Source organism: Podarcis gaigeae, assembly GCF_964106915.1.
Source record: "Podarcis gaigeae genome assembly, chromosome: 16".
NCBI lineage: Eukaryota > Metazoa > Chordata > Lepidosauria > Squamata > Lacertidae > Podarcis > Podarcis gaigeae.
In genome coordinates, this window is record NC_139693.1 from 40,481,874 (window position 1) to 40,509,627 (window position 27,754).

At 42.0% G+C, this 27,754-nt stretch overlaps 1 protein-coding gene across 41 annotated transcripts in view; it reads right to left on the reverse strand.

Moving 5' to 3' along the window:
• CLIP1 (CAP-Gly domain containing linker protein 1) overlaps positions 1–27,754 on the reverse strand; it is a 103,854-nt gene that overhangs the window by 34,183 nt on the left and 41,917 nt on the right. For 7 of the 41 annotated variants that reach the window (XM_083716763.1, XM_083716760.1, XM_083716766.1 and 4 more), the window contains exons 9-17: positions 17,590–18,534; positions 15,864–15,980; positions 14,724–14,781; positions 14,494–14,577; positions 13,535–13,691; positions 7,255–7,420; positions 6,522–6,737; positions 1,675–3,960; positions 369–506 (exon numbers count right to left, since the gene is read on the reverse strand). In XM_083716763.1, the coding sequence (XP_083572889.1) occupies positions 369–506; positions 1,675–3,960; positions 6,522–6,737; positions 7,255–7,420; positions 13,535–13,691; positions 14,494–14,577; positions 14,724–14,781; positions 15,864–15,980; positions 17,590–18,534 (4,167 nt within the window). Of the gene's footprint in view, positions 1–368; positions 507–1,674; positions 3,961–6,521; positions 6,738–7,254; positions 7,421–13,534; positions 13,692–14,493; positions 14,578–14,723; positions 14,782–15,863; positions 15,981–17,589; positions 18,535–20,776; positions 20,882–26,272; positions 26,306–27,754 lie in introns of all 41 variants that reach the window. The other 34 variants (XM_083716790.1, XM_083716789.1, XM_083716753.1 and 31 more) reach the window with 11 other exon arrangements.

Genomic DNA, 27,754 nt, shown 5'->3' on the forward strand with positions numbered 1-27,754 from the left:
GCTACTAGGATTTAGGCTCTGGCCATTTGTCATTTGATAACGAAGAAGCTGCCTTGTGCCCAGGGGGAGTCCACCCAGTAACATCTGCTCTGAATGGCAGTGGCTTCTTCCTTATCATCTGCTATATGACCCCTTTTCTAAAATGGAAATGCCAGACACTGGGCCGGGGACCTCCCGCAAACAAAGCACCCATTCTGTCACTGAGCTACGGCCCCTTCCATCTCATGGTGACTGGATGCACTATTCAGAAACATTTCACTGACCTGCCCTTGGATACCCAGCTATCTGCAGGAGAGATTTAAGAACCAGGCTCTCCGGCTTTGAGTGACACACATTTTATCAAACAGCCAGGATTTGGGTTTGCTTACCTCCTTCTGCAGCTTCTGATTAGCCTGCCTGGAATCCTCCAGGGATGTCAAAGTTTCCATCTTCTCTTTATGAAGGACTTCCTTCTCTTTGGTCACCTGCTCAACTATCTGCAAAGCATCTTCTGCTGTTTGTGCAGTCTACGAGATAAAAAGCCACATCAAATCCTGTGCAAAACCATGCCAGACTCTGGATACAAATTTATAGATTGCCTACTCCACAGATTGTTCCTCAAGCCAATGGGATTTCTCTTTAGCAGCATGTAGAGGCCACATAAACTGACTGCAAGCCGCTTGCTAGTTGTAATCACAAGCACTCCATTTCTACCTGTGTTTGCATCCCAGAACTTTGCAAAATATATTGAATTAAATCTATCAGTCATCTTATTCCATGCACAAATTACAGTCCCATGCTAGTGTCAGTCTTCAGGTGAGACTGGTAGCCCTAATTATGCCATCCTTTTAAATTTTGTAAAAAAAAAAAAAAGTAGTTCCAGCAATATTCACTACCAACAGATTTGTCATTTGTCCTCTTTGCACTTTCATAGTACTGAGATATCAGGACAGCAGCCCTGCATCTGAATTTGGTAGAAAACACTGAAGTTAAGAGATGGGGCAAATATATGGTTGCAAACTTTTAGTACTGTGATGCCTTTTGGGGAGCAAAGCAAAAGCTTCAGACCCAAGAAAGATGATCTGAAATAGTCCTTGGAATAAAAACTTTATGGTTTATGAAGCCCAGAGAGGAAGGTCTCAAAATTCCATTTTGTGCTCAGTTGGTAGAGAATGCAAAGCCTACTGTGAATAAAAAGATAACAGACATTGCCAAATCCTTTGTCACAGAAGCTATTCTGCTTGGACAGTGAGTGTCCTGCTGCCTTTTATCCAATTAAGAGTAAGAAGGCTTTGGAGGAAGTTTTAACAACTAATTTTTGGATAACAATTTGAGTGTACATTTAAGGAGGTTCCATGTGCCAATACAGGGGTCTGTAATTTTAAGCTCCCGCAGATCTGGAAACCTGCCTTTTTATTCACAACTGAAAAATTGCCTTGCAACATTCAATAGCTGTGAGGCCCTTGAAAGTTGGGTGTGATATTTTCTCCTCCCCTGCCTGATTCTTACAGCAGGTGAGAGGTTTTTTTGATATTCACAAAGAGGTAAATACTCTGTGAGCAAGATAATTAAGGAGGGTGTTCAGACTGAGCCAAGGTGCTGGATCGTGCAAAATTAAGTGCAGACACCGAAACAACTGGAGTTAGTGTTGGGTGTTAGTAACTATACTCGACTGATTTATCAGTGTCTTGATACCTCAAATCTTTGCATTACCGCATGTGCCTGAAGATTCTCGAATTCTTTCAGTTTCAAGATAAGCTCATCCTTTTCTTTCTGGAGCACCAGGTTTTTATTCTGAGATGCCAAGAGGCTGGCTGACAGCTCACTGTTGACCTGTGCTAGAAGTGTTACCTCCTCATGAAGCTTATAGTAGTCTTCAGAGAACTTTTCTTTCTCTTTCAAGATTTCTTCTTTTATTGTGATCAGATGTTTCTGCTCGGAAAGCAGAATCTCATTCTCCTGAAGAAGTTTAACACGTTCCAGTTCAGATGTTTCATGGCTGGAACGGAGATCTTCTAGGATCTTGGAGACGCAGCTTTGCAGTTCCTGGAGCTCAGCTTTGGACTTCGTCAATGCCACAAATTCACCCTTCAACTTCTCAATATTGGATGCGAGTTGATCTGTTTCGACCCTAAGGATCTCCTTTTCCTTCATAATTTCCTCCAGCTTAGATTCAGATTTTAACTTCTCTTGTTTCAGTTTATCCCTCTCAGCCAACAGCTCCTTGTTTTTGGATGTTAGCTGTTCCTTCTCACTCTCTAACTGGCTGACACTGTTATGAAGCTGTGTGTTCTCTACCACAAAGGACTCTTTTTCCAGCTTCCTACTGTCCCGTTCTATTATCAGATTATCATGGACTGTTTTGAACTCTTTATTCAACTTTTGACATTCCTCCTGCAACCGAACCTTCTCTTGGCTCAGTAGCTCTTTCTCAGAAGAACTGCTTTTAAATGAAGCTGCTAACAGTTGCTTGGCATGAAGCAAAGCAGAATACTCATTTTCTAACACTGTTTTGGCACTCTGGGTCTCTTTCAGGATTTTGGACAGCTCACACTTGTAGCTGGCAAGCTCTTGGTTTTCTTCCGTTTTTTGGTCAAGCTCTTGCTTCAAAGTTTCAACACTGCCCTGGAGTCTGGCCTTCTCTTGAGTGAGCATCCTCTTTGCAGAGATGTCCAATTCATGCTTCCTCTTCAAGTCGCATAGGGCTTTGGTCACAGACTGCTTCTCTGCCAGAAGCTCAGCACATTTTGCTTCCAGAATGGCCTTTTCCTTCAGAAGGTTCTCATTCTGCTTCTTGAGCTTTGAGGACTTCTGAGAAGCCAACTCCTTCTCTGCGCTCATCTGGCTTAGCTTTTCATTTAGCATCCTCTCGGTAAGAGTGGCATTTTCAGAGACATTAGCCAGCTTTTCAGAAAGGGCCTTGTTTTCATTCAAAAGCTCTTCTCTTTCACTTGAAAGTCTCCTCTCAGCAGAAAACAAGGCTTCCTTCTCTTGCAGCAACTGAATACATTCAGAGTCTGTTGACTCCCTACTGGCCTTGAACTCCTCTAGGAGCTTCGAAAGGCTGGCATGAGCAGCCTGCAGTTGAACCTTGTCTTTGGTGACCTTTTTCAGCTCCTTATTTGCTGCTTCTAGATCAGTGCGCAGGCCTTCACTTTTCACATCAAGCTTCTGCTTTTCATCTAGAGCCTGCTCTAAGCCTTTATGCAGCTCTTCCTGGCTTTTCAGGAGAGCCTCCTTATCTGACTGTAGATCCTGGCTAGTCTGCAATAAATTATCCCTTTCTCTTTTCAAAGCCACATTCTGGTTTTCAAGATCCAAGTGTTTCCCCAGAAGCAAGTCCCTCTCAGCAGCCAGGGAAGTGACTTCTTCAAGCAGCTCCTTTTGATCCCTGGCCATGTCTTCATAAGAACTCTTCAGCTTCTGAATGACGTCATCCTTATCTTTGAGAAGAGCAGCATTTTCCTCAGAAAGCTTTCTCTGACAATCCTGGAGCTCTTCCCTTTGGCAGACGTGCTTCTGACATTCCTGTGCCAAGGCATCTCTATGGGTCCGGAGCTCATCCACCTGGCGAAGGAGAGCCACCTTTGAGGTGCGTAGAGCATCATTCTCTCTAGTGATTTTAAGAAGATCATCTTGGGCTGCCTCTATTTCTAAGAGCAACTTTCCTTTCTCAGAAATTAATTCATCATTTTTAGTTTTTTCCTGCTGCGTTTTATTCTCAGCTTCTTGTTTCTCCTTTATGATTTTTTTGTTCTCCAGGTTAAGTTCTTCATTCACTGTCCAAAGCTTTTCCTGATCTTGTTTTAATAACCCAATCTTGGACTCCAACTCTACAAGTTTTGATAACAAGGAACCTTTTTCTAATTTTAAAGCATTCCCCTCCTGTGCCAAGGTTTCTTTCTCTGATATCAAAGCCCTCATCTCCTCTGACATTAGTTCAATCTCTTTTCTGGCTGCTGCTAACACAGAGGTTAAGGACTAAAGAAACAAAGGATGGGGAATAGGGAAACAAAAAACAAAAAATGAAGTCAAGCAGACTAGTGCAAAGTGTGGATTAAAGACAAATAGCGTTACTGTTGTTTTTTAAAAACAAAAGTATATAATGACACACACACAGCCCTGCTGAATACTTCCAAATCCTTTTGAATGCTAAACAAATGCCATTATATTGAAATGTCTTAAGCTCACAAGTTGCATGGTCTTTAATAAACTTTTGAGCTCACAAATGATCACACAGCCCAACTATCAAATGAGTGCTTAAGGCAATGCAGCAGCTGGAATATAGAAGGGGATTCTAGCTAGACAAAAAGCTGTAATCATGTGTTTGCCAAGGCAGGTAAAAGTCTAACTTATTTAAAGGCAGCAAGATTAGATCCTTTGCTCAGTTTCCACATCTGCTGCAATGTCAAAACGAGATTTATATTTCAACATGAGCAGTAGTGATGGCACAATCTTTGACCTACTCTTTGCAGCTGAAATATAACCCCGCTTCCAATTTTGAGAGGAAAGAACTCTGCATGTTGTGCCTGGACAAGTTGTCAATGAACATGAAACCCAAAGAAACAAGGCTGAGCTGGTGAATGAGCGAGGGCACAACCACTGACCGATGGCACTCTGACAGGGGAAACTTCCCTGAACTGCTCCATAAGGAGAAGGGGATAGCTCAGTTGGTAGAGCATGAGACTCTTAATCTCAGGGTCATGGGTTTGAGCAAAAGATTCCTGCACTGCAGGGAGCGGACTAGATGACCCTTGTGGTCCCTTCCAACTCTATGATTCTGTTATGATAGCTAATGTTAAAAGTGTCCCATCTTTAAAAGGCATTTTCACCAGTTTGTGAGCTGGCTGTCATTCACTCAGCTCCAATTTAAAATGATTTTTTCTGAGGTGTTAAAGTCCTACAATGGTGGTATTAATGAAATGTCAAATAAAGGGGAAAAGCTCAGTAGTCTCAAAGTTTAATTTATATCAGCTTTGGTGACAATGCAAATCCATCCTTTAGAACATGGCAATTTACAGCTGTATTTCAAGTTTTTCTCCCCTATGTGGAGAGCATTTTATATGTACCTTATTGTAGTAATTAAATGCAAATAACCATATAGTATTGGACCTCAGCTCATAGCCCTTTGGCCTGTGTGTCAACATATACATATGCAACTACCAGTGTAATAAAACATAAAGCTCAAAGCACATAGGCAATGAATAGGAGATGAACGCAAGGAACAATGTCAAGGAAATGCAAAAAATAAAATTTAGGCTATTCAAGTCACACTAAGGACAATGTGGAACACGGACAGCATTTTGCAGGGTATCAAGCAGTAAGAAATGCCAGTAAAACCCACCACCTCTAAAGCTTGTTTTGCCACTTCAAATGGGATAAGGGATTTTTAAGCATCCAATGAAAATAATTTTTTAAAAAAGTAAAGTCAGTTACCTACAGAATAAGGGAATGAGAAATTACAGGACTACAAAGGATCTAGAATACATTTACTTCCTATGTCATTGAACTGGGCCTAATTGCACTTAAATTTATTCTTGGGAAGACTTTGTCCTTCTTGAAAATTTTAAAAGTAATAATACTGGGCATATTGCATCCTCTGAGCAGCTTCTCTTTCTAAAGAAAGGACATAAAATCTGTAGCCAACACCTGAGAATTACACTGGCCTGATGAACAAATACAAAAACCCTAATGCTCAAGTGTTGGTCACCTCTTGAGATATGAATTAGCTAATTAGCATTGACCTTTATGCGATTTAGTGACCCATAAGGCAGTGTCAGGCTTCATTTTGGAAGCGTCAACATCAAAGCCTCTCTGCAAACTGTACAGGAGTTCCTGTTCCCAGTGGCGGAGGAAGCCTCTCAGGCACCTGGTGCGGGGCGAGGGTGGGGCGAACCGCCCATGGGGGGGGCAAATTGCCCATAGGAACGGATGGGATGGGGCACATGGCGCCCATCCCCCCCCCGTTGTTTGCTTGCCTGCCTCCTCCAGCCATCCCACAACGCCCGACCCAGGGGGCAGGGCGATCATGCCTGACTGGGGAGCATGATCTGGTGTTGCGACACAGCCTGTAAGTGCAATTTGGCGCTGTGGCCAGGCCGAGAGGCAAAGTTCGGTGCAGCGGCCCGGCCGGGGGGCATGATCTGGTGTTGAGGCCTGGCCAGGAGGCATGATTCATTTGGTGCAGCCCAGCAGGAGGTGCAACCTGGTGCGGATCCGCCGGGGGAGATTTTGTCACACCCTGCCCCGGCTTGATACCCGGGGCAGACTGCACCCCCTGCACCCCCCTTGCAACGCCCCTGCTTGTTCCATTAGGCTTGGGAAGCCAAAGTTCAGTCTGACAAGGTACCAGTCATACAGCTCCCTCATGGGTGAGTGGCTCAAAAATTGATGCCTTTCCCATGTCAGCTCGATGGGCTAGTCAGCTATGGACATATACTGACTTAAAAGAGCCATCAAGCAAATGCAGAGAGTTTGGGACAGTGTAATTGAGCCACCAAAAAAGTCCAAACTTTGGCTACCTGTTTCAGAGAAATACACACCTTTGCATGCTCTGCTTCCTTTTTCAGCTCCTTGGTCTGTTTTTCTAAGTCACTGTTCACCTTTTGTGCTGTTGTCAATAGCTGTTGCGTTTCCTGAAGTTGTTGCTTAAGCTCCTTGATGGCTGCATCATGCTTGGCAGCCATCTCTGAATGTGTTTTTTTGTGCGTTGTCTGCAGATCTTTATACTGATTTTGGCCAGTCAAAATTTTCTTCTCCTGTGAATACAGAGAGCCAATACAGTTCAGCACAGTGTCCTGCTCCCTTCCTATACAGCTAGCCATGGTGTTCTGCAATTGCTTTCTCATCATGTAAGAGCACATTTTTCTTGAATTAGAGTTGAAAGAATAGCTGTGCTAAATCTAGCGTAAGCAGTGTCTTTGAAGCCTTGTGGTTTATTAGGTGTAAAATAGGTTGTGTGTGTGCGTGTGTGTGCACGCGCGTGACATAGAGAGAGCTTGAAGTAAGTAACATTGGTGTAATGGTTTCAAAGAGATGAAGAGTCAGCATCAGCGGTAAAGCAGCAATGTTTTGCAACATAAATATCTCAAGCTACAGAACGGCTAATTAGGTTTGAATGTTTTAAAGAGAGAGAAATTGAGTTAGCAGGAGCAGTGATGCATTTATTCCCAGCATCACTATTTACTTGAGCCATCAGTAGAGAGCAAGAATGCTTGTGCTGGCCTAGAGTTGCTTCCTGGCCGCTCTGGAGAAACGCCCATGAGCTGCTCTTACCAGGTTGCTTAATTTGTCCTGCATCTTTTGCAGTTCAGCCTGATGCTTCTTGTGCGCTTCCTGTTGCTCCTCTTCAGCTTTACGTGTCGCCTGCTCCAAATTTTCCTGCAGCTGAGAAGCTCTCTCACTTGCCTTGGTGAGCTGAAGCTGAAGCTCCTCTAGCTGCCTAAAATGAATCATAACCAAAAAGAAAGAGTCAACTCTTGTAAGCCTGTGCTTCATAGCACAAAAGCATTATCTTCCTTTAAAAAATGGCACCAACCTGAGAGGTACCGGAACTGAGTTCCCCCAAGTTCCTGCTGCAAAAAAAGCCCTGCGTGTCCCTATGTGTCTGTTCTTACCCTTGCTTTTCCCTTTCCTCCCTCCATTGTCTTCCCCTCCAAGAATAGATGGCAAAGTCCATAGGGCAGGGTCAGGTTGTTGTTTTTATACTGTGACCATGTTGCTTTTTTAGGATGCAAAGGACAAAAACAATTTGAATTTTGCTTACACACTTTTGAATTTCAGGTCGAATGGCAGCAGACAGTGCAGGTATCACTACCCACTGATCATACAAGTGGACATGTGAAAATGTTTTGCAGAGGAACAGTAGGGCAAAGAGGAGCATATGCTTCCATTTTCTACCTCCCTCTGCATTCCCTTGCCGTAATTTACAGATGTAAACTAGATACAGGTTTACAAAGAATTCAAGGAAGCTTCAAGCCTCGAGCTAAACAGAAGCAAACAAAATAAAAGAGCCTGGCTGCTATATCAGACCAAGGGCCCCATTCAGTCCAGTATCTTGTCCTCACAGCTGCTGACCAGATGTCTCTAGGAAGCACACGAGCAGGAAGTCAGTCCCATCCTACTGTTGTTCTTCAGCCATTCTTATTTAGACAAGCCGACCTTATCATTACTACGGAAAACCCCAAAGAAAGTTTACCAAAAGTGACTGAGATAAATAAAAATCAAACAAAAGAATTTGGGCAAGCGGCTGGTTTTCAAATTAACTGTAAAAAAACCACAAATTTGTTAGTTAAAAATATGGGGCCAGAGGAAAAAACCGAAATAAAACCTTTCAGGAAGAAAAAGATAATAAATTAAGCCTAAAGAAATTTGAGATCTGAACACAACTAACTGGCTCCAATATTTTCAACATAAGGAAATATTTAGAAAAGACAAACAAAAAGGTTTTGCAACAGAGCAATCAAGATTAGAGAAAGATTTAATTCAATCGAAAGAAAAACGCCTCCTTGATTGGGTGGGAAGTCAAGGAGGAGGAGGTAAAATCAGTTATGGTTCGATGGGCCCAGGACTTCAGTTATAATATCCAAATGGAGGCGTGGGAAAGACTTTGGAAGGTAGAAATAAAATTCACCGCATGTAAATTTCTGGAAGAATTTCTTAAAGAAAATCTGATTAAAATGTTTTACCAATGGTACCTGACTCCGGCCAAATCAGCCAAAATGTATAAAAGAAAGCGCCTTCATGGATCACTGCCTTGCCATGGCAAAGGGGCTTGAATAACTCAGAGAAGCTATGAGCTATGCTGTGCAGGGCCACCCAAGATGGACAGGTCATAGTGAAGAGTTTTGACCAAATGTGATCCACCTGGAGCAGGAACCGGCAAGCCACTCCAGTATCCCTGCCAAGAAAACTCCATGGACAAAGGCAACAGGCGTATAAAAGTTATGACACTGGAAGATGAGCCCCTCAAGTCGGAAGGTGTCCAACATGCTACTGAGGAAGAGCGGAGTACAAGTACAAGTAGATCCAGAGCTGATGAAGCGGCTGGGCCAAAGCCGAAAGGACGTTCAGTTGCGGATATGCCTGGAAGCGAAAGGAAAGTCCAATGCTGTAAAGAAAAATATTGCATAGGAACCTGAAATGTAAGAACCATGAACCTGGGTAAGTTGGATGTGGTCAAAAATGAGATGGCAAGAATAAATATTGACATCCTGGGCATCAGTGAATTAAAATGGACGGGAATGGGCGAATTCAGTTTGGATGACCATCATATCTACTACTGTGGGCAAGAATCCCGTATAAAAAATGGAGTGGCTCTCATAGTCAACAAAAGAGTGGTGAAAGCTGTACTGGGATGCAATCTCAAAAATGATAGAATGATCTTGATACGAATCCAAGGCAGACCTTTTAACATCACAGTACTCCAACTTTATGCACCAACTACTGGTGCTGAAGAAACTGAAACTGACCAATTCTATGAAGACTTACAAGACCTTATAGAAGTTACACTAAAGAAGGATGTTCTTCTCATTATTGGGGATTGGAATGCTAAAGTAGGGAATCAAGAGATAAAAGGAACAACTGGCAAGTTTGGCCTTGGAGATCAAAACGAAGCAGGGCAAAGGCTAATAGAGTTCTGCCAAGAGAACAAGCTGGTCATCACAAACACGCTTTTCCAACAACACAAGAGACGACTCTACACATGGACATCACCAGATGGGCAGCATCGAAATCAGATTGATTATATTCTCTGCAGCCAAAGATGGAGAAGCTCTATACAGTCAGCAAAAACAAGACCTGGAGCTGACTGTGGCTCAGATCATCAGCTTCTTAGAAAAACCACTGGGCCGGTAAGATACAATCTAAATCAATCCCTTATGAATACACAGTGGAAGTGAGGAACAGGTTTAAGGGTTTAGATTTGGTGGACAGAGTGCCTGAAGAACTATGGATGGAGGCTCGCAACATTATACAGGAGGCAGCAACGAAAACCATCCCAATGAAAAGGAAACGCAAGAAAGCAAAGTGGCTGACAAACGAGGCCTTACAAATAGCGGGGGAGAGAAGGCAAGCAAAATGCGAGGGAGATAGTGAAAGATACAGGAAATTGAATGCAGATTTCCAAAAAATAGCAAGGAGAGACAAGAAGACCTTCTTAAACGAGCAATGAAAAGAAATAGAGGAAAACAACATAATGGGAAGAACCAGAGATCTGTTCAAGAAAATTATCTGAAGTATCTGAAGAAGTGTGCATGCACACGAAAGCTCATACCAAGAACTAACTTAGTTGGTCTTTAAGGTGCTACTGGAAGGAATTTTTTTTTGTTTCAAGAAAATTAGAGATATGAAAGGAACATTTCGTACCATAATCAAGGACAAAAGTGGTAAGGACCTAACAGAAGCAGAAGACATCAAGAAGAGGTGGCAAGAATACACAGAGGAATTATACCAGAAAGATTTGGATGTCTCGTACACCCCAGGTAGTGTGGTTGCTGACCTTGAGCCAGACATCCTGGAGAGTGAAGTCAAATGGGCCTTAGAAAGCACTGCAAATAACAAGGCCAGTGGAAGTGATGGTATTCCAGCTGAACTATTTAAAATTTTAAAAGATGGTGCTGTTAAGGTGCTACACTCAAAATGCCAGCAAATTTGGAAAACTCAGCAGTGGCCAGAGGATTGGAGAAGATCAGTCTACATCCTAATCCCAAAGAAAGGCAGTGCCAAAGAATGCTCCAACTACCGCACAATTGCACTCATTTCACATGCTAGCAAGGTTATGCTTAAAATTCTACAAGGCAGGCTCAAGCAGTATGTGGACCGAGAACTCCCAGAAGTGCAAGCTGGATTTAGAAGAGGCAGAGGAACCAGAGACCAAATTGCAAACATGCGCTGGATTATGGAGAAAGCTAGAGAGTTCCAGAAAGACATCTACTTCTGCTTCATTGACTATGCAAAAGCCTTTGACTGTGTCGACCACAGCAAACTATGGCAAGTGCCACAGCAAACTATGGGAGTGCCTGATCACCTCATTTGTCTCCTGAGAAATCTCTATGTGGGACAAGAAGCTACAGTTAGAACTGGATATGGAACAACTGACTGGTTCAAAATTGGGAAAGGAGTACGACAAGGCTGTATATTGTCTCCCTGCTTATTTAACTTATATGCAGAATTCATCATGCGAAAGGCTGGGCTGGATGAATCCCTAGCCGGAATTAAGATTGCCGGAAGAAATATCAACAACCTCAGATATGCAGATGACACAACCTTGATGGCAGAAAGTGAGGAGGAATTAAAGAACCTTTTAATGAGGGTGAAAGAGGAGAGCGCAAAATATGGTCTGAAGATCAATATCAAAAAACGAAGATCACGGCCACTGGGCCCATCACCTCCTGGCAAATAGAAGGGGAAGAAATGGAGGTAGTGAGAGATTTTAAAAGACACCTGGTCTTGGGAGAAAAACAATGACAAACCTAGACAGCATCTTAAAAAGCAGAGTGTAGATGATAGAATATATAGAACTAGCCAAAATAACTGGAAGTTTAAAAGATGATTCAAAATAGAGATTAAATAAAGAATGGAATGTCTTTAAAGAGTATTTACAGATACATTGTAAAAATTTAAATGCTTTGATGAGTCTAGACTGAACTTTGCAGGACAGTATGGAATACGAATAAATCAAGTGATAATTAAAATCAAGAAGTGATAATACGATATTGAAACAATATTGAAACAATACTTTAAAAACAAACAAAGAATAAAGTATTTTTTTAAAGAATAGACAAGCCTACCCAGATGTTTAGAAAGTTTGTATGAGTTCAAATTAGTTTTACTTTACTGGCATTTTAACCTTTTGCATGTTTCTAATTATGGTTGTAAAAACTTTAGTGGTTATTCTTTGTAAACCAATTTGAGGTTTTTTTCCTACAGTCAAGTGGTATAAATTTTATGAAATAAATAAATACATAAAATTGGTATCCAGAGGCTTCCACCTCTGATCCTCCATCAAGATTAATAGCCATGGATAGCCTTATCACCCACGAATCTGTCTAATCAAGCCCCTTTTAAAGCCATCTAAGTTGGTGTCTCCCGCCACTGCTTATGGCAGCAAATTTCATTGTTTCAGCTAAGGCTAAGCACAAGCAATTTGGTTCTCTTCACTTTAATTTTCAGCCCTGGCTGGGTGACGAGGTGGTACCTGCACACTGCTCTCTGTCCTCAATGCACACACAGTTCGCAGTTCTGGACTGCTTTCAGATTGGGAGGGTGGGGATTTAAAAAACGAACAAACAAGACTTTCCTGCTTACCCCTTTGACATGCAGAAATCATTCCTGGCCATACCCTAGATTCCTTGGCAACCAGCATGTCCGCACAAGGGACACCTATTTTGCTGGGGGCAGAGCGATAAATATTTCTTCTGTTGAAGCAGACCGTTTGTCCATTTAACCCAATACCGCTCTACAGGTCTTGATCCAAAGGTCTTTCCCCATCTGTGCTGCTGAATATCCTTCTAACTCCATCTTTGGGAGGGAATGTAGCCCAGCGCTAGAGTACATGACACGTTGGGTTGGGCAATATCTGGTTTTCAACATTGTGACATATCACCAGCTAACCATCGTGATATAGTGATATATCATGATGTCTGAAATAACACTGAGAAGGGCTGAAAAAGCGTCTGGGCTGTGGAGGGAGGAGTGAACAGGAGGGAAGGAAGGAGGTTGCCTGCTTGCTCGGGTGAAGGAGCTCCTCCTCCCTCCCTCTGCAGCCTGGCCTCAGCCGAGGGGAGCCGGAGAAGGTGCTCCATCCGCCTGCCTGCACCTTTGGCAGCCTCTTCCCTCCTGGCTGGCTGCAGGAAGAGCAACCAACCGAAAGGAAAGAGGCAGCCCACTTGCTCATGCAAAGGCAAACACACAGGCAGGTGAGCAGCCACTTTGAACTGGCAATAAATTGCGGCTCACTGGCCGCTGCCAGCACAGTAGAGGCAGGCAGGCAGGCAGGCAGGCAGACAGCTGGGAGTTAAATGCACTGTGCTGGCAGTGGCTAGGAAGCCGTGATATATTGCTAGCTCAAAATGTCTGAAACCAGTATCGCAATCTGAATTTCATTCCAGTTTCAGACGATGAACTGAAATATCACCCAGCTCTAATGACATGCATGCAGACTGTTCTGCTTCCAGGATCTCCAGGCAGGGCTGGGAAGGACCTTCAACTTGAGGAAGCTTTCTGAACCTGAGATACCAAGAACTGACTTCCGCAGGTGATCTGCCACTGAGATCCCCACCCACCTTGCTCTAAGGTTTGCTTTGCTTACTAGCCAAAACACATGCAACAAAACAAAACAAAATTCCTTGGTTAATGTTGCCCACATTCCTTGGGTTGAAATCAACAGACCACACATGAGGAACAGTTTAGAAGTATTATAACGCAAGAGCCAGATGCACAACTAAAGAGAGTTTGGTAAGATGAACTCATCCTCCTCAAAACAAAATCAGAGAAAATGCACAGCTCCTGGCAACCAGGTCAAGGATAGCAGAAAGTGCCAGGAAAGGTAAATTACTTCTCTTTTTGCCGGAGATCATCATTCATCTTTGTAAGCTGTGAAGAACTGTCTCCTGAGGATTTCATTATTTCGGCTATATCGTTTTGGAGTTTGGCTTTAGCCTCGATCAGTTGGCGCTCTCTCTCTTCTCTTTCTTTCATTTTCTTCTCCATGGCTGAACAAGGAAGAAAAGTGATCAACCAAGCACATAAACAGTATATTCAAAAACAAACCACATGCCCTGAAGACGTAAGAGATGGAAAGCAAAAACTTTAATGTAAAGTAAAGATCTATCTGTGTATCTGATCTCCAAGAATGCAGCTGACTTCAAATGGAAAGTTACATGTGGAGTTTCAAACTTGGAACTGAATGTAAACGACAACAAAAGCTTTGACCAACAGGATGAATAGCACAAAAACAAAAGTCTATCTGGAGTTAAGCAACTCTGGAGAAATCCTGCAAAAGAAAAACTTGTTTTTTTCAGTGGAGGCAGGACAGAATCAGAGAGGGGCTTCTGCTAGTATGAAAGATAGTTTGCAAAGCCCCGTCTCAGAGGGTGGGTGGGAGCCGACCACTAGGAAGGAGAGGAGCACCAGCAAGTCCAGCCCAGAGGCTGAGGAAAGGGGCAGAGACGAGGGGTCCTGGGAAGGGGATCTGACCTTCCAGCAATGTTGTCTAGATCTAGGGTGGCGACAAATGTCTAAGCAGCCAGGAGGCTAAACTTCAAGATCTAGGCTTCATTTTCAAGAGGCCAGGTGTCACATGCCCTGTGGTGGATTTCTTGATGCTGTTTTTAGAATTGTCTTTCAGGTTGCATTAAAGGTAGGATAAAATTACCAAAAAGAAACCTGTAACATTCCTGTTGTTTGTCCAGAATTTATGAATAAAATAAAATGTGCCACATGTAATGGTTGGAACATCACATGAAAATGTACTATAAAAAACCCCAATATTTCAACCTAGTCACCTTCTCTTACCTGCCAAGTTAGATCTCAGCTGATCCAGTTCAGATGACATGTGTGCAAATTGTTGTTCTTTTTGGTTTAGTTTTTCAACAGTTTCTATGGGAATAAAATGTTAGCACTGGTTAGATTTTTAAACAATGTCACATTACATTTAGAATAAGGCATGTATGATAAAAGGAAGCAATTCTGTCTGTCTGCCACACTCATTTAAAAAGATTTAATTGCATTCTTAGGAACCATACCTTGCATAGATTTTTGTATACTTTCTGCCTCATCACCAGCCTCAGTAAATTTTTCTTTCTGGGAGGTAGGGAAAAAAAATCACATTTAACCATTTGGCTTAATATGGTAAGGTACTACATTGATTTTTTAAAAGATATACTGTAATTGGTTCAATACACCTTTAAGCCAACAACACAGGATCTTCACAGCACCTCATTCTTCTTTACAGGGCATGTGAAAAGGACATGAAGTCACCTGAAAACTGTGGACAACAGAATGACCTTTGCTACAGACCAATGGAGAAAACTCTGACTTGGTGTATTTCGAGTCTGAGAGAGCATCTGGGAAGCAGAACTCCTCCTTATTTTATGTTAAAACCAACAGCTTTGGGTTTTCCCAAATCTGTAACATGTGGGCTGTTGCACAGACAGATGCCTGTACCCTATTGAATGATGTGCTGTTATAAAAAAAAAAAAAACATTATGGACCATGTGTTGTTATAACACTTTTCTTGGTCTGTGGCAATTGCCACTTAGTCCAACATCACACTTATCCATAAGTGCACAATAGACTGGGAGGCACGAGGAGTGAGTACATCGTTGCTTCTATTTTCAGATATAAGCGTCTGTGTGGAGTGTCAGCCACTAATGGAGATGTCTTTGCTTTCTGTCAGATGCTCATAAGGGCTGCAGCCCAGCACTGGGACCCATGTTTTGCATGCAACTAATTGTGCTGCAGACTGCATAGAAAGAGCAGTGGTCCTACTCTATACAATGCAGCTTCCTAGGTTAATAAAATATTGAGCTTTTAATACTCCCAAAATTGCAGTGACCCTGAGAAAGGCAGACCAGCAACATGTGGACCATGAGCAACGAGTGGGAAACAAAAGACATGGCTCTTGCCCAGATACAAAGATACCAGTGGAATCCAATAGATGGTGCAGAAAGGCACTTCATTATGTTTTTAGGATTTACTACAAGGCAACATTTCAAGCCACAGAGTTTTAATCAACAAGAGAGCTAATAGTTTCCCGTCCAATTTTGCCAAAGACACAGGTGGATGTAAAGATGACTAGATCTGAAACTTCCAATAAATCCCAATTATAAAAGCTGCAAAGCATAGCTCAGGGGGTGCAGGTGAAATTTCCACCAGCTACTTACCAAATCTTCAAGCTCCTTTCCCAAAGAATCTTTAAGCTGATTTACTTCACCCAAGTGATTTTCAAGATCAAGAATCTTTTGCTCTTTCGCTTGTAGTTCTTTGACCAGACTAACAGCCTAGCAAGGATTATTATGTTGTGTGAAAATAAAAGAGTTACAAAAGGACAAAACAAAGGATTTTGTTGAAGTATTAAATAATAATAAAAAGGAGTTAATATTAATAATAAAAAGTATTAAAAATAATAAAAATAAACAAAATGCATGAATATAAACTAAACAGAAAATGGTATGTAAACTAAATTAGAATTGTGTTCGGAAGTATCATGTATATTTTCATTTTTGCATTAGGAATATAATCATGATTACTGAATTTTTTAAATTGTCTTAGTAAATACTAAATACTAAATGGCTAGTCCACTGAAATTAATGGGGCCTACTTCTGATCTTAAGATTGTGCAAGTATTTGCTTTGATCACACTGTGAAACAATAAGCATTTGTGACATTGGACATACATTCATTCCCATGACTGAAATTATGGTCAGTTGCAGAGGTCATGAACAGCCTTCTAATGATAAAGGTTTAACTGTTCAGCTTGCAGGAAACCTGCAATTCCACAGGACTTTAAAAAAACAATTGATGCCTGAAAGGAAATATGTAAAAGCTAGTATCTAAGTTATCATGTGAGGAGGTTTTGTGAGAGGGCATTACAAGCACTGTTATTATCACAGTGTTTAATTGTGCAAGAAGGAAACCTGCTAGCTATTTGCTCTAGTTGGAACTTGTAAATCCTGAGAGCACCTGGTGCTACAGCACTGCTAAAGCTAAGCAGGTGTCCACATGCTCAGTAGCTGCACAAAGCACCACTAGGAGCCCTGCATAACTAAGAACAATAAATAACTAGGAAAATCAAAACCTATTTTTTTCCTAATTCAAGAAAAACAACCTCTCTCTCTTAAAGATCTTTCACTTCTCTCATAGGGAAATATAGTATTTCTGTTGTTGCTATAATATTATTCTATATACTGCTTATATGCCAAAATGGCTTCTCGGTCAAGGCAGAGGATGGAGGGAGCATCGGAGCCCAACACTTCCTCTGCATCTCACCCTGGGCAGAATTCCCAGGAGCCAATAAGCAGTTCAGGCAGACTCTGAACTCTGGAGTTGCAACAAGCAGATTTCTAGACTGGATTAAAACTCTGGTAGGTTGCAATACAAACAGGAAGTGTGCTCATTGCTGCCTGAATAGTTAACACATATACCAAAATAGTACTCAAAATAAAAACACACCTAGCCCACCATCCTATTTTTCCATAGTGGCCAGCCACAAGCCCACAGCAGGCCCATAAGCAAAACATGGGCATAAATGCATTTTCCTGTTGGTTCCCAGCAACTGGAATTCAAACCAGCAGGCAGCATCTAGCCATCATGACTAGTAGCCCTTGACATTTATCCTTCAAGACATCGCCTAAGCACCATTGAAAGCCATCTAAGCAGTGGCCCTGAGAGCCGTCTTGGGGCAGCAACGACATAGTTTAGGCACTGCATGAAGGACTTTGTTCTGTCTGCCCACTGATAGATATGTTTTATGTCTGGATTTTTAAAAACTCATCACTAAATAATATTTCATAACACCTTTTCTCTAAGAACAGACTACCACAAAACAGCATAAATAAAAGTTTTTTAAAAATGAAAAAAATAAATGGATGGATGGATGTTGGTACAAACCTGGCTACTTTCATTATTCCTGTCATTCTCTAAACTCTGTATCTTTTTTTCAGCTGCCTCAAGCTCCTTGCTAAGCTTCTCCAGCTCCAGTTTACCTTCAGAACTTGCCATCTGAAGAGCATCTAGTTCCAAGAGCTTTGTTTCAGTGCCTTTGATCTTTGCTTTAAGATTATCAATCTCCTTGGCTTGTTCTGTGCACCTGGCCTGGAGCCCCTCTAGTGTCTTTACCTTTATCTCGGCCTCCTGCAACTTGTTCAGTGTGTCTTCCATTTCCACCAAATGCTGATCTTCAGCACTTTCTAATTTGGTGTTCAAGACCTCCAAGCTTCTCTCCTTGTCCTCTGTGACTTCCAGCAGCTTCTCTTTCAGAGTTTCAACCTCCTTTAGGAGATGCAGCCTCTCGTTTTCTTGCTTTAGTTTCAGGTTGGATGTTTCGCGCTGATGCTCCACTCTCATCTTCTCAATCTGGGTCTTGAGCTCTGCAAATTCAGCTGTCTGAGCCCCAACTCCTTTGCTGAAAGAGGTCTTCAGCTCTTCCATTGCTTGATGATGTGAAGCAGTGGCAGACTCCAGCTTGGATTTCCATAACTCAATCACATCTGAATTCTCCTTGTGGGCAGCATCCAGCTTCATTTTCAGGGACTCGTTCTCTTTCAACATCTTTTCATTGGATGCCAACAAGGTTTTAATTTCCTTATGGAATGACTCTTCACTGATTCCAACCTTCTCTTTCAGTGACTTCACCTCATCCTGATGCTCCTTGCTTAGCAGTGCCATCTTCTCTTGCAGTGTGCTGATTTCTTGCAGCAGTGAGAGAGACGTGTCCACGTTGCTGACTGGCTTACTGGACTCTAATCTTGCTCGTAACTCAGTTACTTCTTTCTGCCGCAGTACTAGATCTCTTTCCAGTTCCATTATCCTAGATTTTTCTGATACAGTGGCCACCTAGCATCAGAAGCATTAAAAAAAAAACAAAAGAGGGCAGAAATGGTTAAAACAGTGGATTTCATTTAAGAGTGGAGAGGTTTGCTGATCACTTCCTCAGGACAGTAACTTGTCTTTTCTAGCACTTCCCAGGAGGGTTTCTGGAAGGTTAACTAAATCTTGGCAATCTACCGTATTTTTCGCTCTCTAACACGCACCCGACCATAACACGCACGTAGTTTTTAGAGGAGGAAAATCCGTAGGCATGCCACCCGTAGGCATTCTCTCCATAACACACACAGACATTTCTCCTTACTTTTTAGGAGGAAAAAAGTGAGTGTTATGGTGCAAAAAATACAGTATTTTAAATTTCCACCTTTGGTGATATTGCAAATTGAAGTCAAGGGATGATAAATTAAAAGCTACTGAACATGTGCCTATAACAGCTTCATGACCATCATTTAGTTGTTCTTTTAAAAAAGTCTTTGCCTCCAAAAGCACATAGTGCTCAGGTATATTAAAAATTACACTTTAGCTCCAACTGATCTGTAGGTTATCTGACTGAAGTTAGTGATAATACAAAACAGGTTAAGTCAAAAGCTTAGAACGGCAGCACATTTTGACAGTTTGTAAAGCACAAGGCAGATCTAGCTCTGGCTGGAACTGGAGGCAGAATGTGGTCATGGCCCTTTCAACCGTACTAAAAGGGGCCTTAGATTAACATTTCCTTTACATTTTTAGGATTATACTAAAAACGTATACAGTGGAACCTTGAGTTGTGGACGTTATCCGTCCCAGAGGCACGTCCACAACTCAAAGCCTTCGCATCCAGAAGTGCCATGTCTGCGCACATGAGTGGCATGATTTAGCACTTCTGCACATGCGCGAGCGGCAAAACCAGGAAGTAACTGTTCCGGTACTTCCGGGTTGCCATGGGATGCAACTTGAAAAGACGTAACCTGAAGCAGATGCAACATGAGGTATGACTGTATGTGCTGGATAGGACTGATTAAGTGTTCTAGTCCAAATCATCCAGGATGGTGAAGAAGGATGTAAAGCATCTAGAATAAATGAAAACAAGCTTTTCATAAAATCCTGGCTGTGGTAGACAGACAAGAGTTTCCCTTCCCAGTCCTATAAACAAAGCTACCGCCATCCAAACCCAAGCTCACTCTAAACTTTGTCAAGTCTCTCCCCCCCCCCCCCCAAGAGACTCTGAACAAGTTTCACGTGCTAATATCTGGACACTGGCACATTCCTGACTGGGATGAAAATGATCCATTTGGTTAAGAGTCTTAATCAGATGCAAAAGAAAGATGATTTGATAAGCTGCAAGTACGTTTTGGAGCAGGATGCAGCAAGTTGACATGCCTGAAGTTAAGAATCAGGTTTTGACCTCCAGAAGTGAGATGTCTAACTGACAGAGGCTCAAAGTTAAAGAAATGCTTCAGGTTCTGGCCACAAACTATTCCATTTCAAAGCAAAATATTCAAATAAAAGTTGTGTTATGTCTGCTAAAAAGTACAAAACAGAAGTTCAGGGCACAGCTACAAATATTTTCAAACCCTGACTGTCTGAAGTGATCCAGATTCAGATGAAGCACCAAGGGTGTAGGGGGAAAGTTTGCCTCATCTAACTTTACTGTCTTCAGCAGAGCTCTTATTGGAAACAGCTTAAGGACTGGGGATGCTGCTTCTAACCAAGACAAATGGCAGCAGGTGTAGAAATGGATAACGATACAACTCCATCCCCTCAGGTTCTTCACAAAAGGTCACGTTTCCGTACAAGCCCCACAAGTAACCAAAGCGGCACTGAGCTATCCAAGAACTTTTAAAGCCCTTTCCTTACAACATCAATCACTGCAGGAAGAATCACCACTAAACTGAACCAAAACATCAAAATTAGTCTTCACAACAAACTATTTTATCATCAGCTGAGGAATGACTGTGTAGAATTGCAAGGTCTTCACTCACTGTGGATGTGCTTTTGGATGTGTTATTCTCTACTCTTTCATTTGAAAGTATCTTACCTGGATTTTGTTACAGTAAGAAAGCCATTTTAAGAAATTAATTGTATGTTTAATTGTACCCAACACCACTGTACTCTTAACAGTGTAATGGCAGTAGAAGACAGGGTGACATATCCAATCTTCTCCCCAGACATCTTATGCCCATTCAGCTTCAGCCTCAGGAACCTTCCCCATCACGGAAAAACCCAAAACCAAAATCAGGTCTTGTTCATTTAAAACAGTGAAGTTCATTACCCTAGTGTCTTCTAACTCCCTCTGGAGTTTCTCAGCTTTGGTCTTTTCAAAGAGCAGGCTCTGTTCAAGCTCCTTAATGCGCGCATGCTCCAGTTTGGTCTGCGTCTGTTAGTAAAAAGGGAAAGGAAGAGAACACAACAGTGCCACCATCACATGCCAGCACAAGAGGAAAGAGGAGCTACATGCAGGATGTGCCACCAGTTGTCTTCTACCAGTGATGAGCAGCAAAAGAGGCATGTGGGTAACAAAACCAAAAAAGAAAAAACAAACAAGGTGATGTTGCAGGTGAGAAAGACCGACTTGAAAGTGTGTGACGACAAATGGCTGATATGTTGAGAGAAAAGATGTGCACACAGAGAGACAAAGGAGCATGGAGAAGAAGAAGAAGAAGAAGAAGAAGAAGAAGAAGAAGAAGAAGAAAAAGAAAAAGAAGAAATGGCAAGGTAAAGTCATGCAGCCAAAGTTATTTATCAGTGTGACAATTATCAGCACAAATTAGAATAGTTAATGCTTTGTAAGATGTGATTCAAATACCTGAGGGCAAAGACTTGTTCTGTGCTGTTCCAGAGGGCAGGACTAGATCTATGGCCTCCCCTAAATTATTGGAGAAGAGATTTTGGCTGGACTTCTAAACAGCAGGAGTAGTTGGGCAATGGAACTAATGAACTACGTGGGGTTCTCCCTCGCTGGACCTCTTCAAGACAAGGCTAGGCAGCCATCTGCTGGGGATGCTTTTGCTCTGGATTTCCTACATCAAGCAGGGGACTTACTTGATGGCCCTTCAACTCTCTGAAGCCCTTCTTCACCACTGCAAGACTGCTGGTGCTCACTGGGAAATGCTGACTGGCTTTTAAAAATAAATAAAGGCTTGTGGTAGCAGGCAAAAGATCTTATGGATAAGTCTGAATACATCCCTAGAGACCTACAAGTTTTTCTGCTCATGGTCTTGCTGTACTTAATAGTTTCTACTATTAAGAGAAGAGTAGAAGATTAGAGATTCACTTGTCACCCAAAACGCAGAAATTGTATGAATTGGCATTAAGTTCCAGATTTATCTAAGCGGGGGTGGGGGGTGGGGGGGGTGACTAAAGGTAACTTGGATTCCTTCCAAAGATTGATCTAGGGTTTCTCGGGGCATCTTATTAGTGAATTACCACAGGATGCCCACCAAAAAGAACTGCTACAAAATTGATCAGAAGTGATAAAAGGTAGGGCCCCCTTCCCCAAGGCAGAGAGCTGGAAATTGCTTCAAACCAAAAAGTGATGCAGGAGGATTTGGGGATTTTGTGATGTGAAGAGACACAATTGCCTTGAACAGGTATCATGTGACATGCCTATGAATCCTGACCATAAACAGGTGCTGCCATCTGTGGAAGATCAAAACATTCACACTGACACTATAAGTCCCAGGTTCCCTCCAGGAGGGTCTTGCAACCCCCACATGCCTTCTCCTTTCCTTCTGGGCCCAGAGAGGCACATGGGAGTGCATAGTGGCAGCAGCCGTGAGCAGGAGGAGGCAGGCTCATTTGGGGAGGGGAGCACTACACGGCACCTTGTCCAAGGGCCCCTCCAAACCTGGAACCAGCACCAGCGAGGGGTGATGTGCTAGGGCATCAATAACCATCCTTGAAGTGGACTGCAAGGAAAACCTAGTTGCTGGGTCAAAACAAGTACCAAACTCCTTGTTGAAGTTATTTTTGCCTATAGAAGCCATTTTCTGCTCACCTCTTTTGCTGCAAGGTGGACAAATGAATGGCTGGACAGCATCCTAAGAAGCCCTGAAGCCTTCAGTTGCTGACATTTAACTCAGAATACTTGTAAGCAATATCTGCTTTTAGTACAGGAACATAAAAGAGCTCTCCAAGAAAGCCCTGCATTATATATAGATGACAAAAGTATTTAGCAGTTATTTACCTCATGACTAGCATGCCAGGTAGAGGAGTCACCTCCAGAATTAATTACTGGGTGTGAATCTGGAAGGTCTGGTTGGAGTTTGCCCTCTCTGAAGGCCTGGCAGGCTTAGCCAGATCCAAGAGAAGGTGCCTTCGCTGTGAGCACCTAAGGCCAGTCCTGAACATGCAGCTAATGAGGTGGGGATTGGGGGACAGGTCCCGAGGGGGGCTAAGGGGGTGTCGTGCTGTTGAAGGCACAGCTGGGTGAGACAAAAGAGGGCCATTCCCAGTGGCTGCACCCAGATTACGGAACAGCAGGTCCTGTAACGGGCAGTCGGCCCCCTCCTGTTCTTCCCCACTTACCAAATGCCATTTTTCTTAAACAGGCTTTTTTGTTGATGAGGCAGACAATGTTTCTTTGGTCTTTCAACAGCTGACGCTGTCCCGTTTTTGTCATTATTTTATGAAACAGCAGTATTTTATTTTATAAGCTGTCCTGAGTGGTATTTTTACACCAGAAGGGCAGGGTATAAATGTTTCAAATAAATTGATTTGAAGAGCTCAATTAATTAATAGAGAACTTGTTTTTTATGTGTAAAAAACAAATGAGGAATTGCTAACAATGAGGTATGGCTAACCTTTTACCACTTGCAGCACAGAATATTTCAACCAACGGAAGTTAGAAAGTGAGTAAAACACGGTGTTGGCGGAGCATCTCTGAAAAGTTTCACCGGAGAGCAGCCATACTGCATTTGCGGTGCAGGGACAATTTGTGGTGATGGGACAATAACAGCCATGATACGCAGCAGTCACCATCTCTAGTATACCAACTGGAAAAGATCAGTCAGTCTCAACCCATTCCAAGTATACCCAAAAGATTGGATGAGACGTATTTCTTTTTATTACCTGCCATTTAAATAGCACTTTTCTACAGCTGTGTATAACTAATGAAGAAGCCACATATCATTAAAATCAATTAATTTAAACAATATTACAACCAGTAACACTAAAGAGGAGGTAGAAACAGAACAATTAAGGCAAGTTTTTTAAAATTCTAAATGCCTACTAAAATAAATACTTCTTAACAGCTCACTTAAAGTAGGGGTGGCTAAGCCATGATTCTCCAGAGGGTGCTGAGCTATAACTCCCACTGTCGGTGGGGCTTGGACTCCAACAACATATGGAGGGCCACAGATTACTCAACCGTGATCTAAAGGCAGGAAAGGAAATAAAGTGGCTGACTTGAGCTCTCCAAAGAGAATTCCATAATTGTGGTGCCGCTGCTGATAATGCCCTGTCCTTAGTATGTGCCAATGGTAGGGCCCACGGAGGGGACCAAAGAGTGCCTCTGAAGCTGCTTAAGGACTCAGGCAAGCTTGTATGGGCAACACAGCCCTTCAGGGAACCTGGTCCGGGATCCCTCCTTCAACAGTCTCCCCTTGAAAAAGATGGTCCTCTCGATAGGACCATCACTGGACTAGATGTAAATCATTGCAGCGTCTGACTCTTCAGTTTCCCAGATAAAGAAAGGAGCAAGAAAAAGGGGATCTAAACGAGTCACTGGGTCAGTCCTTCTTTTCCTTCTTCATACGCACACTGCTGAGCTTGCAAGGCAACTCTGCAGACAGGCACAAAAGCACCCTGGGAAAATCAAACTCTTCCATGGTAAAAATCCAAAAATTAGTTACAAGGAAGAACTGTGAAGAAGAAATCACCTTGTTCTACTGGGGTTTTTTGGGGGATGGGGGTGGAATTTGGTCCCATGTATGGCATTCTCTTCTAAATTCTGTTTTAAAATTGCCTGTAGGCAAATGATAGCTGTACAGTTTTTTTTTTATTTTACTCACGAAAATGTGAGATTATGCTGAATTATGCTTTCCTCCAAGGGATGTTTCTCAAGACAGCTAATTTTTTGAGGTGTTGTTTTCAGTTTTACATCAATGGCTCCCATTTCTCCAGATCTGATACAAATCAGAAAGAGGCAGGGATGAAATCTCTAGAAGAAAAGCAGCAGCTGCCCTTGTGTCTTACCTGCTGCAAGTAATATGGACACACACAAAACTGGGAGTATGGAAGAAGATAATTTTAAAAAATACACTCTAGTTTTGAAGTGTGAGGCCTGCATCTCTGCAGTTACAAAAAATATCCCACCCACTATTTTGGGCCCTCAGTATAAAATCTATAACTTTATTTCTGCATAAAAACTCCCAGAGGGGCAGGTGCATTAGTCGGTTGCAGGGGGGAAAATCAGTGTCCTTTAGCACCTTAAAAACTTAACTAATTTATTTTGGAATAAGGTTTCATCATGCAAAGTGGACTCCAGGACTCTTTCTTCTTTCTGCGTAGAGCTGACAAGCTTTTTACTAGCTGTTGCCTTGTGCTTCTCCTAGCAGTTTGGCCTTCAGACATTGTAAGTCAACAAGGCAGTTTTCCCTTTCAATACCATGAAAACCTTCATACCCTAAATGTATACAATTATGATGTTGTAAATGCAAAGGAGCATCAGACAACTAGGAAAAATATTTCTGCTCTAGCACCTTTCTACAGGTACAAACTGGAATAAATGGGGTGGTGATCATTCCAAATCCCCTGTCCTGGGAGGCTGAGAACCCTAGAAGATGTGGCATCAACCTTTTAGCAAACGCTCAGATAAAAAGCCAGCAGCTAGCACTTCAGCAAGCTTCCTGGAAAAACAAAGACGCCTAAGCGGCAAGATGCCTGCTACCATACATTAAAAGTGAAAGGAGGCAACCAGCATATAAAAGAAATCAGAGCATGAGGAAAGCACAAAGTATCCAAAAAAAGAAAAGGGGGAAAGGGACAGATTGCATGCAGATTTATTTGAACACACCATGGCCTGATTTTGAAGAACAGAAGAGACCAAGTTTGCTACACTTAGCTCTGTGCAAATGGAACATGGAAGAACGCACAGCTGAAAACAAGCTTCATATTTCTATTTTGTTTCGGTTGCGTCCCTGGGGATCTTAGAAAAGCCACTAACTTTTTCCCTTTGCAACAAGCAAAACAAGTCAAGCAGGGAAGAGAATCTTCCATGTAATGAAGTGAAACTATTTCTCTCAAACATTTAAAACTGAACAGGCGGGAGATATGCTAATTGAAGGATAAAATTTTTATCTTCTCCTTTTTGCCTTTCTCTCTTCTCATGGAACATGGGAGTCTCATCTCCTGAACTGCCATCCACTGAACATATGTCAGAGCTCCTAGGCTGGCCAACAGAATTTTGGTAGAGGCTAAGCCTTTTGCTGGTTTTAAACAGAACCCAGGATTAACTGCCTACAAAAAAAGATCACAAGGCTTTAGAATTAAGAGCACTGTGTGAAGCTTGAGGACTGGGTATAAAACACAAACCAAATCTATGAATACAGCATTATTTTTTAACAAGAATTACACAAGATCCTACATTTAGAATGCTGCCGTGGTTCTCACAACTACATGCACACAAACACGGAAGCTTAGGCCCCAACAGCAGATTATTTCATTAGTGGTTTAAATACATCATCATCAAAAAGAAGTTTTACTGGTAAACTGTCTGTGTTAAAATGGGTTGGGGGGAGTATCTCCACACATTCAGATGTCCTCTTACATTCTCAGGATCTTCAGAAATCTGCCTCTTTTGCTATCAGCAAAATTAAAACAAAGAAAATTCATGGGAATGCTTAACACTACAGTTTAAATACAGTGAAAAAAGTTGGTACATTCAGTCTGAAGACTGGGATGGATTTATAGAATTGCACCTCTTTCTCTCTGAAATGATTTTCCTCTTCTCCCAGTGACCCCATAATACAAGAATTACCTGAAATTGAGAGAGTGTTCACAAGCACACCCACCCATGGAAACTGTTGGATACGGAAGTTCCACAGGTTGCCAAAGGCTGTTGGGGGGTGTGCCTGCGTGCAAATGTGTACACATGCACAAGGGGGGGGCGGCTAGGTTCACAGTGTGATCTTTTCTTAGAACTTATACATAAACTGAATTGTATGCTATGTCCAGAATACAAAGTGGGCATGTAGCCAATGTGTTTTCCAGCAAAACTGATTTCTAAGACTTTTCCAAGGTCAACTTCATATAACACTGTACTTAAAACTTCTCACTGTGGTGATGATGGGGAGGGAACAGCCACTTTTCAATGAGAGAAAGTTAATACATTTCCACCCTTTATTAACCTGAGTCCACAAAAAGTAAAGATGGGTAGAAGTCATTGAAATAAATAATAAAATTATTGGGGGGGGGTTGTATATACTGATAACACAAAAAGGACACAACACTATAGGCTGAAAAGAGTAAATGAGTGTTCCATGAATTCTAGATAAAGTGTATGAAAGACTAATGTAAAAGTTGAACTAAAAAAGATTTGAAATGGACATCTCAATACAAGGCTAGCATTTCCAGATTGAAACTACTTGCGGCTCTGCAAGTCAGTTTTGAATTTTGCACTGCACATAATACAGGGGGAAAGGCAGTGACTAAACATTCTGTTTTTTTCAGACTAAGCAAGAACATGTTAAAGAAGCTTCAAGATAGCCGACGTTATAAATTAAGAGCCAAAACAGCAATGTAAGCACGGAGCTTTTCTGCTTAAGCCCAACATGCAAATCAATGTGCCTACAGATTTTGGTAAAATACGTGTATTGGCAATGAAGCAAGAAGATGCTCAGCATCCACATTTTATCCAATACTTGAATAGAACATAGTCTAAGAAACTAAAGCCATTGTCTAGAAGTGCAGAGTGATATTTACTATAAATGATGGACTGGGCTATTTACTGGCGCCTTAATGTACATACCAAAATATACCAACTTCAGCATTCATTTCAGTAAGGATATAGCTATTCACTGCAACTTTTAAAAACTTTAGCATTGGATTTTTAGTTTGCAATTGTAATAAATATTTTGGAGTGGTGCCTGCAAAATATATAAATGATGGAACTAAAAACATATGGATGAAACTAAGTTACTTGTTCAGATGCAGGATGAAGAATTAGGAAAAAACCCCATCAGTACTCCTACAAGCTACACAACTTTAGAATATATTCCAGTAAAGAATATAACAGTATCTCTATTTGTCT